Source organism: Cydia strobilella, chromosome 18, assembly GCF_947568885.1.
Source record: "Cydia strobilella chromosome 18, ilCydStro3.1, whole genome shotgun sequence".
NCBI classification, from domain to species: Eukaryota; Metazoa; Arthropoda; class Insecta; order Lepidoptera; family Tortricidae; genus Cydia; species Cydia strobilella.
This window is the reverse complement of record NC_086058.1, coordinates 6,663,179-6,674,481: the sequence shown is the minus strand read 5'-3', so window position 1 is coordinate 6,674,481 and position 11,303 is coordinate 6,663,179. Positions and strand designations below refer to the sequence as shown.

The following is an 11,303-nucleotide window of genomic DNA, read 5'->3' as shown; positions in this document are numbered from 1 at the left end:
GCATGTAGACATGTATAGTTGGTCAAACCAAATTGGCAGTAAATAAGAACAAAAAAAACTATACTCATCCTTTTCTTTTGGGTGATAGTACTAAGTGTAAGACAAAATTAGTATGATTCTCTCTGTCTATGTTTGAAATGAGACAGTCCTTTGACAAACTATAGTTTAGAAATGTAAGGGTCCAATTACACAAAAGCTAACAACACTGACATTGAACCGATTAATCATTCGATTCGATCATTCAGTCAGTGCAAAACAACACTATTTTGAAGGCGAGTGTTGAACTAAATGTCAATTTGGGTTTTTGTTATTATTCAGAAATGTATTACTTCTCATGCTTCTATAATGTTACTTTAATTGATTGTCGTCATAAATGAGCAGTAGTTGTGTTTTGTGTAAAATTAATTACTACGCGTGTAATCTCTACTCAACTTGCTTCTGGTAACCTTAAAGTTAATAAATGTTTACAATGCCGACGAATTTCGTGATATCGTAGCCATGGATTCTATCGAAGACGGTGGTTGTGTGAGAAAATCCTATAAACTGAATAGTGACGATGATATAAGTAGGAATTGTAAAGGATCATCAAAACAGCGAGGTTTGAACGAGAATAGTGAAAATGTGCGTCCTGCGTCGGATTCCATTTCCAATGACACAAACTGCGTACCACCGAATGATAGCCATTCAAGGCGCTCGATCTGCTCGAGCAGCGGCGAGCCAGGGCCATCGGGGAGACTCGTCGCCGACAGTGAGGAGTGTTGTAATAAAAACATAGCTAGCAGCCAGGCTGTAGGTGCCAGGGTGAACAACAGTTACCTTGAGGTTGCAGGCAGCAGCAAGGCTGATACCATTGCGCGAGATAATGGCATCCCCAGCACCCAGGAGCTACAGACCTGCCAGAGACACAAGGTGTGCCAGGAAAAAGCTGGAAACACCTACAATTTAAATTTCCCTTCAACAAGTGCCACAAGCAGGGTTTGTGATAATTTCTTTGACTATGCAGGACTGAGAGAAAATAGGAAGAGGCCTTCAAGTTTGAAGTTAAACAGGCCTAACTTAGATGCAGATGACAGCTCAAGCGACACTGGTAATGACGACTACTCTTTAGGCTCTGAAGATGGCTGTATCTATACTTACAGAGGTGGGGAGCACTTGGCAGACCTGCCTAGCTCCTTCTTCAGTCTTGACATGGGCCTTCCCCTGGACAGGCACCTCCCCATACCCCCATTGTACCAACAGCAACCTGCAGGAGCGAATGCTAGAGAACATGGTTCTAGAGCTTCAAGTCCCGACATGGACTTTTTAGAAATGGACTTTGACCCTGGACCCTCTTGTGAAGTGGACACCGGTGATGAGTCCACACCAGATGCTGATTTAGATGTGGCCGTGAACATGCCTGAGGAGAATGAGCCTGTGTTACGGGAACCTACACCAGAATTTGTTCCATTAAGAAACCCTGAGCCTAGTAGACCAGTTAGTTCAACATCACAATGTCCAGAACCTTCTAGCCACCATAACAGCATGCCATCCACTAGCAGAGGCATACCTACAGCACACAGTAGTGCAAGAGAAGATTCTGGAAATAACTACACCTTTGGCCCATACATTACCCATGTTAATTTTAAAGGAGAACAGCTGAAAGTTCGCAGGACAATGGCACGGGGTCCCTGTATTTTGCCGGTCAGCCTGCATCTTACAAATGGAGACTTGATTACACCTAGAGAAGTATTACATCGTAAGTAATTTAATTATGCAGTGTAGGTCAGGACAACATAACATTTGGCCCTCATTTGGCATTTATATTCAACTAGAATAATAATTAGGACTGTTGAGTCAAATAAGCTTGAACTCACAACCTTGATTTTTTTTTCACACATTAAAGGACTAAATAAATTTAAATATGAAGTTGATTTAAATATTTACCATGTGTTAAACATTTCATTTAACTAACTTAGATAAATGCATCCAATTAAATTAAGTTAAATAATAATTTTTGTTTTGTTCCATAAAGATGAGTAAGACCTCAAACTATCAATGCTATGGACTGATAACATTTTATTATAATAATGATGCTTTGTTGTGAGGGCAGTGACTAATTGGTCAATAATTATATTGCAGTTAAGTAATGACTATATTGGTCATTTAATCGTAGTGCCTATGAGGACAAAAGAAATATCACTTTTAATTAAATATGATATTGTTATTATGTAGTTAATTTGAAACAAATAATATACAATACTAGCGTATGTCCCCACACCACTGCCCTATTGCATCTACTTTAGGGTTCAGTATATGTACATATACATTAAAGATCTGTGTGTCGAATTTGATCAATTAAAAATTCATTTAGAAATTTTACGGGATGGAGGAACAAATATCCAAATATCTCACGTACTTTCACGTATGTAATATTAGTCACTGAACTTACATACAAACCTATGGTTATAGAGAGCTTGCAACTTCAGCAGACATGTGTATTGGTATTTTTAACTATTCTTATTTTTTTTCGAATATCTTATATGGTCAACATTAATGGGTCATTTACAATTCATTATTCCCAGATGACGAAAAAATTGAAGAAGAGGAGCCGCCCCTAGCACATCAGATCAACCAAGGTGAAGGCTCGGGGATCGACCCTGTGCATGTCTCCACGGCTCTGTTCCACATGACCATGGCCAAGAAGCTGATGCTGGACAAGAATCGGTCGGATGAAGAGACTGAAGGAGCTGTGGTGGTAATAAAGCATGTTATTATTATTATGTTGGACCAGGGTATGCCCTTAAACTACGTCCAAAAGAGAGGTATGGGCACTGTGAATGTCATCTCACTTTATGTGGTAGGGCACAGCAAAGCCGACTTCACTCCAGATCTAGAGCCGAGCCAAACTAGGGCAGTACCTTACAGAAAACCGCAGCCAAATAAACTAGACCCTTCTCATAGTGTTGTGTTCCTGCCGCACAGTGTGTTAAAAACCCTCATTTTGTCTAATTCAGATTTATTTGAAAAATGCATAGTTCTAATCGTTTTAAGTGCCTCAAGAACTCTGGCTTGCCAAAACTTTCTAGCTTTTATGTTATTAGATGCCAAAGCTGACCCGGGTGTGTGTAGAAATACGAAATATAATTAATTGTCATAAAACCAAGCAGCCTATTTTGTTTTTGTTAAAACACAAGTATTTTTTTCGCGATTTCGTGGTTGGTCTCATAGTAAAAGTTGTTCAGTATAATCCCAAAACCTCCCTGTTAACGGGAATGTACTTATTTTTTAGACACCCTGTATAATTTTTAAATAAATAAAAACTGCACTAGCTTTATACTGTTTAGAATTTGTGTTGCTTCAACAAAACACGTGGAGAGGGTATGTAATCTAATAACTACGTGTAACTATGCATGTAATCTAAATGAATATAACTAATTAGTTATATTCATTTTTTGCTGCTTACCATACCGCCCAACAGATGCTTGGTTATTTTATTATGTCGAAAGACAACAAGCAGGTGTTTCAAGTTCACGTGTGTCCAGTGAAACACCTTAGTTAATGAACATGCAAACATGGAAGGTCCATCTTAGATAGACCTATAGATAATTTGAATATTTTTCTCTTGATGGTCGGATGATAAACTTATTTACATTTAATTTATTTACAGTCCGGGGAAGGCCCGTCAAGTTTAGGAGTGACAGAACCACCTACCAGCATGGTATGGTCCGAGCGCGAGGCGTGCGAGCGCCAAGTCACGCAGATAGGCGTCAGCGCGTGCGGTGCCACTGCCGTTGTTAACGTTTTCGTGAGTTTTATGTCTAATATTGTCATGACCGTTATGTAGACCTATTTGTTACAGATGTAGATGCAATGAGTATGCACTTTTGACTAAGGCGATGCCGCTTGGCACGTTTATTCCTTGGATCGCAGGTACTAAGCTCATCTAATGTCCTAGCCACGGGATTAACTCTTGGCTACCCCCCAAAAGGGGAGGGGAAAGAAAACGTGTCCAGTTTGCACTCTATTTCTACCTAACTGTAGCTATCAGGTCAAGTTTGGTATCATCTCCATATAAATTAGAAACGAAGAATTCATTTATGAAATAATAGTTGTACTTACCTTTATTTTGCCCTTCACAATGCAGTGTGGCGATTTGCACTATATAAAAATCAATTTAGCCAATTTCTTCTTTATTCTGAAAAAAACCGGCCAAGTGCGAGTCGGACTCGCGCACGAAGGGTTCCGTACCATTACGGAAAAAACAGCAAAAAAATCACGTTTGTTGTATGGGAGCCCCATTTAAATATTTATATTATTCTGTTTTTAGTATTTGTTGTTATAGCGGCAACAGAAATACATCATCTGTGAAAATTTCAGCTGTCTAGCTATCACGGTTCATGAGATACAGCCTGGTGACAGACGGACAGCGGAGTCTTAGTAATAGGGTCCCGTTTTTACCCTTTGGGTACGGAACCCTAAAAATGTCACTTCAGTAGGCATGCATAATTATTATGGAAATTATGTTATAATGATTTTTCATGAGGTGTAGGGTTAGAGCCGGCGTAGCTTTATTTGACGTTCGTAATATACCTACTAAACTATCCTTATCATTAATTTGGTTTACAGATTGCATTAGGCGTTCCAGTTAACATTGAAAAAATTAATACATCTGTTGGAACGAGGCAAAGAGCCAACAACGCTCCAATACCCAGGTAAATGATAATCATTGTATCCATCATTTCACATTTCGCCGCTATACTTACTCAACCTCGTATCTGCAACACTCATTTGATGATAAAAACACCCGTATTCCGAATGAAAGAAAAGCGACATTTCCATCAAATGATTGTTGCAGATATGAGGTTGAGTAAGTATAGCAACGATTTGTCTAATTTGGACCTTTTAAAAAACTTAATACCTTATTTGCACAAAGGATACTCCCTAGACTAGATAAGTTTTGCAAAACAACTTTAATTTTTACAATCGTTCAAAGTAATTTCCGTCACAGTAAAAACATCTAGTCATGCGTAAAATAAAAACCAATCATCAAAACTACTTATTAATTTTTTTTTCTGGAAGACACTCATGATCTTAGGTCTTAAAAGTTGCTCATCAATGGTAAATTTCCGCCCTTTCAGCTTATCTTTGGAAATAGGAAATAAAGCAAAGTCCGGGGCTTCATGCCGGGTGCTCATCTATTTTTATCCTAGAAGTAAAAAAAAAACTGTTAGAGCCGCTCGATATGCTGGTGTTAGCACCAGAGGTAAACATATATCGATTTTAAGGCTGGTTATTATATATGCAAAATAGGTTGGTTGACCACGAATGCTATAAAGAGTTCGAAACGTTGGAATGTATTTTAAATTTACTATACGCGATATAATCCGTTTACATATTTCATGAGTAACTCTCACGGTTACGGAAGACAATATTACGTGAACATTTTGTTTACAGGTACCTGCTATCGCGTTCGGTGGCCGGCTGCACGGCGGCCGACCTCGTGAACGGGATCCAGAAAGCTTCCGAAGGTCTGGTGGCGGCCAGGTTCTTCCCCATGTATCCGGAGCGAGCGGTGTCGCTGTCGCATTGGCTGGCGGATTGGATATCAATAGGCCAGTACAATATTATCATTAGTTTGAATATACTAGATTAGAAAGATTGTTTATATAATTGCTCAGTTATTTGAAAAAATGAGTCCCGCTGAGTGTCCTGCGCCAATAACTTCTCGAGCCTGTGGTGTAGGGTTATAACCGGTGGTGGTAATGTGCCTAAATTGAAAAATAAACACTTTCTGTTTATTTTTTACGCAACTCCATTGTTTTTTTAATATATATGCACGGCAGTAAATTAGCACAGCAAAGCCGAGCTTTGTCAATTTAAATTACAGCCATCGTTACATGCTAATTTCGTGCTAATTTCTTTATGAATGTGCCGAAATTTAAACAAAAAACCGTCAGACAGCCATTAAAATTAATACTTTCTCGCTTTTTATTACAGGGGCCGTCCCAATTTTAACAATGAACCTGCAAGTAGGCTGCGAAGGTGAAATCCCCGACGCGTGGCACCATCAAATGGTGTTTGGCGTCTCGCCCCGCGGCATTTACCTCAGCAACCCCGTAGAGTGTACAAGAGAATGCGCGCTGTGGCCGAAACTTACGTCGCCGTCGGTACTGCTGGTCAGGACGAGGGACGTGCTGTCAAGATTCACCCCGGATACCGATCTCACCCCGCTCATGGCTGTGCCAGATAGAAGGTTCAACACGTTTAACGTATTAGGTGAGATTTTGGAATACTAATTTAGGGCCCAAGATCACGGACGTGACAATTGTACCACTAAGGCTAGGTTCACACGGCATTAATTTTTCCCGTATACCGTATACGGGATTTTAATCGAATACCGTAGTGACAGCAAAATTTGTTTGGCAATGTTCAATTATTGTCTCTGTAATAATTGTCAAAAGCGATAATTTACAGCAAGAAATGATAGTAGTCTTTATTGCACAAAAGAAAACTCTTCGTACAAAAGGCGAACTTAATGCCACAAGCAGGGCTCGGAACCGGTATTTTTTAAAAACCCCGAAATAGCCCAATATTTTGAACTTTTTTATGCTCATTACGTAGGACTGAATCATGTATTTAGGAAACAATTTTGCATTATTAAAACGTCCCATTAAAAATTAAATTATAAACAAAAGAACGAAAAAGAACGTAATAATACCGGTATTTTTGTATGGAGCAAATACCGGTTTCCGACCCCTGGCCACAAGGCATTCTCTACCAGTCAACCTTTATTTTAATTTCAGGTCAAGTAGTAAACGTGATACGCGAATGGCGCTTGGCCGACTGGTGCGCGCACGGGACTCGAACGCGTTACATCCGGCTGCCGGCCGCCTACCAGGCCGGCGTCACCGTGGCCGCGCTCACCGGCTCGCACGCGCACAGGAGGCTCGCCACGGCGGCTCAACTGCCCATACTGGCCCCGCATGTTGAGAAGTTCGGCGTCGGCTAGTTGGGAGGGAAACTTGTGAATAAAACCTGTATTACAACTATGAAGGGCGCTATTGGTAAAAAGAGTGATAATTATAAAGAGATGTATGTACTTTATGAACACGTTACCTATCGTCGCCGTCACTGTTGCCGCTCTTACCGACTCCGCGGCACACTAGTGACTCACCACGGCGGCTCAACTGCCCATACTGGCCCCGCATGTTGAGAAGTTCGGTGTCGGGTAGTTGGGAGGTAATAATGTTGCATTGTTGGAATTTGTGCGAGCAGAATCTTGTGAATAAAACTTGTATTACGACTATGAAGGGCGCTATTGGTAAAAAGAGTGATAATTATAAAGGTACTAGCTTTTGCCCGCGACTTCATCTGCGTGGAGTTAGTAATTTGGGTAGCTTATTTTTTATCTAATCTGCTTTTTATCGTTTCCCCATACAAACTTCCACCCCCCTTTTAACCCCCTTAAAGGATGACTTATGTCCTTCCCCAGGGATCAAACTATCTCTATACCAAATTTCAACTATATCGGTTCAGCGGTTTAAGCGTGAAGAGGAGACAGACAGACAGATAGACAGACACACTTTCAATCAATCAATCAATCTATTTTATTTCAAATCTCTACCGGCGCACTGAGAAACGGGTCGAGATTTTGTTTGAGTGCGCGTGCGGCGACGCATAGATACTATGGCGCACACATACAAGTCGCGCGCGGTGCGTTGTATGAAGATAACATACTTTGCCCTATTTATACTATGCTTTTATCAATTCAAAAACTGTTGCGATTTTTGCTCTAACTGTCAGTAGATTGCGATGTTGTACGTAGACATTGCCTTTAGAAAGGGTGTCATTGTGAAATTTGTAAATACTTTTAGAAGGCGGAGTCAACCTAAAAACCCACCTTGAATTCCATTGCGTGTCAAAAAGTCATAGCTTCACTGACTGGTCTAAAGATGGGTAAAAGAGACCTTGAAAAGTTATTTACAATGCATGTGCTTGAAAAGTGCGTTTCCTACGGAGCCATATCATGCGGAAAGTACTACTTTTCCGCACTAGTGCTTTTTGTTTTCAATTTTTTTTACAGTACATATGGTGCTACTTTCTCGCACTAGTGCGAAAAAGAGCACTTTTCGTGCATATGTCGAAAGTTTAAAGGGCCATATGTACTGTAAAACGTTGTACGATACACGTGCGAATAGGTAATTTGCAACTCGTGTCGATTTAAAACACTCCTTTTAATAATTAAACTTATTTGCCATGATATGTTTTTTATTTACTCGCACAATGCATAGTAAAACATTGTATGATTCACGTGCGTAAATATGATTTCCGACTCGTATTCCTTCATACACTCGCTTTGCTCGCTTGTGAATAAAATTTCACTCGTCGGAAATCATACACTTTCCGCACTTGTTGCATAAATAGCTATTTTATCACTCACTAATAAAATATGATCTTTTCCTGTTCTGGACAACACTTTTCTACATAATCTACGTATTATTAATGTTTACCTGTTATTCTCTATTATTATTGTACCCTGGACCAATTTTCTATCTATGCACTTATTATTTCGTACCACACACAACATGAAATAGGTAGCGCCAGATGTGTTATAGGCAAGGTTAATAGATCACTAGTTAGCAGTAACATAGTTAACCTTAAGCGTAGTGTGATATTCCTATTGTTTTTTTGTGTCCCACTGTTGGGCAGATGCCTTCTCTTTCTTCTATCACTACGGTGTCGTAAATACCCCGCCAGTCCCTATAAAGGCTTCAAGGTCCATCTCTTTTTTGTCGAATTAAGTACATTCTGTTTTTGTTTTTTGCTTTTATGTAATACGCATTGTATGTTATTTTTTTCTTAGCAAGGTATATTTGGTTATGTACCAGACTGTACGAAGATTCGGAAATATCAGCATCAAATCTATAAGCTCAGCTAGAGAAAGATCGAAGCGACATGTTTGTAAAGTTTAAATTTTAATTATAATTTGAACTGTCATAGAGTGCATTTTCTTTAAACTCTCAATTATATTTCGATACTTTCCTGCATGAACCTGGACTCTTATGGCTATCACATTAAGGACAACTATTACTTTGGTTAGTTGCAAGTTTCAAATAATATACACTGTTGCTTTTACGTTTTTGCCTATATTCTACGATTATGGACAAGTCTTATGAGAAAAGGTATGCATATATTTTAGTCTTATTCTTATGTACAATATATTTGTAATACCAAAAGTTTATTGTTATAATAAACCAAGTTCTCATAAGTATTTACCTATATTCCTTTACCTAGTACCTTCATAAATACAGTTATATTGTACCTTTAATACTTTACATTATAAACTCTTTATAGTGTTAATATTTACTTAATTTAAGTATTGTTTTGTGTTTCTTTTTTCTTGATTTATTTTTATAATTTCGCTCAAACGTTTGATTTCATATTTCATTGTGTAAAATTAATTATAGGACTTAGCGTTACTGTGTATCGTCAATAGAGGTTATGTTTTGGCTAAATTTTATTAGCCATGGACACGATCGTAAATATAAGAAGCTTAATCGTTCACCGCCACACACAACACCAACACTTATTATTATAAGCGTAGGTCGCACGCCATTTACGACAGCGTGTCGTTAAAATACACAACGTGGTAAAACGCCTGTCTATTCATCATAAAAAAAAAAACAAAAAAAAAACGTAACGTGTGGTTAACGGGTGGAATCACATCTATCAGTTTAAAGATTTAAGCATACATAGGGACATACATCCATCCAGATAGCAGGAAGCGACTTTGTTTTATACTATGTAGTGATAAATCGCTCGTTAGTATGAAGATGCGTACGCATGCTTTCAGCTTCCCGATGCGTACCTACGTACGTACGTACTCGTAAAATGTGGCTCAATGCTGATAGATGTGATTTCGCCCTAAGGCGGTTATTACACTGTTGCGGGTCCGCACGCCGCTCCGGTGTGTGAGCGAGACAGCGCTATATACACATATAGCAATGTCCCGGATCCGCCTTCAATGTAAAGACCGAGTTAATGCTTAAGGTGTAAGCGCGTGGCGCTGAATGTGTTAAGTCAGAGGTTCCCAAACAGTGCGCCCCGGCGCCCTGGTGCGCCGTGAGGCAATCTTCCTCACCATGTTACCTATTTCGAATAGCCTAGATAAGGTAAGGTAAGGCTAGGTAAGGGCGCCGAGATTAAATTTTAAACTTGTGAATGCGCCGCGGACTCAAAAAGATTGGGAACCTCTGTGTTAAGTGATAGTTTACAGGAAAAGGGACCTTATGTGTGCCACATAACGTCGAAATTTCAATAATATAAGTTCCCTTTTCCATCGCATCACGAATATGTATTAGGGCAAATTGGTGCTTACTAGTCAAAATTATATTAGCACATGTTATCTTATTTCAGATCAGTTAAACCTCTGTAACCGACCTACTGCACAGTTCATCCAGCAACATAAGTTACGTGTTCAATGTGTTTATTTATATTATCTTATGATAATTCTGTGGTTGTTAAGATATGTTGAGGCTTGGTACATGAGAATACCTTCTATTCGTCACTTATGGGAATTGGTATAGAAAAAACTCTTCAGTAAGGCTTAGATTTTTTCCTCAAAATGTAAATAAGAATATTTTTGATCAAGCCAACCACCTGACTATACATCTCATTATAATTTGATGTGTTATTATTAGTCCGTAGAACTGAGTTCTAAACAAAGCAAATAATATTTGTATGAACATCGCACCTCTATGAAATGACCGTTTTATTTCTATTATAAATTTTCCAATCCCACGCACACAGTCATCTTCATGCAAGCCAACTGTACCATTTCTATAACCATGAAGTATCTTAATATGGACGCGATAATATAATGCGTTTAATCCCAAAAGCACCCAAAAGTTACCACCTCCGATCGAATTCCAACCTTATAATAATAAGCAAGGAGTTCAAGAGAACGATTGTGTTACGCTCGGTGGCGACTTCTGGGAATGACCTGTTTGTTTCATTGTATTCTAATCATAAGCAAGAGACGGCAACATAACAATGGATGTAAAAGCAATGTTATGTTATGTATAACATTATATTTTTGGAATATACTACGATAGAATACGGTTGTTTTATTTATTAGGTACGTGTACTTTATGAAAAACTTTTCCTGGGTTACGCTCAATAATGACAAAAACACTATAATTTTGTACGTTTTAACACTGTTAACGTCGAAAACGGAAAACATTACCATCAGTCAGTCCCTAAACTAGAAAATGTAATGCAAATCTGATATTTTTAATTCTGATATTTCAGAACACAAGTTCATT

The 11,303-nt window shown here is 38.8% G+C and overlaps 1 protein-coding gene across 2 annotated transcripts; it reads left to right on the top strand.

Moving 5' to 3' along the window:
* The first annotated feature begins 235 nt into the window (after positions 1–235).
* LOC134749413 (uncharacterized) lies at positions 236–11,095 on the top strand. 2 transcript variants are annotated; one of them, XR_010128487.1, is made up of 8 exons: positions 236–1,735; positions 2,562–2,734; positions 3,647–3,784; positions 4,606–4,691; positions 5,434–5,591; positions 5,977–6,255; positions 6,783–10,065; positions 10,249–11,095. XR_010128487.1 is itself a non-coding variant. In XM_063684335.1 (7 exons), exons 1-7 carry the CDS (start codon positions 499–501, stop codon positions 6,986–6,988), a joined length of 2,277 nt encoding a protein of 758 aa, XP_063540405.1. In that variant the 5' UTR covers positions 236–498; the 3' UTR covers positions 6,989–11,095. The 2 variants fall into 2 exon arrangements, 1 of the variants encoding a protein (XP_063540405.1); XM_063684335.1 differs by having other exon boundaries at positions 6,783–11,095.
* Positions 11,096–11,303: the final 208 nt, after the last annotated feature.

Bases quoted from the DNA above. Each gene is read 5' to 3' on its own strand.
- LOC134749413 (XM_063684335.1), top strand. From the start codon at position 499: ATGGATTCTATCGAAGACGGTGGTTGTGTGAGAAAATCCTATAAACTG. The intron at 3,785-4,605 runs GTGAGTTTTATG...TTTGGTTTACAG, and splicing joins CTGCCGTTGTTAACGTTTTC to ATTGCATTAGGCGTTCCAGT. The intron at 5,592-5,976 runs GCCAGTACAATA...TTTTTATTACAG, and splicing joins GGCGGATTGGATATCAATAG to GGGCCGTCCCAATTTTAACA.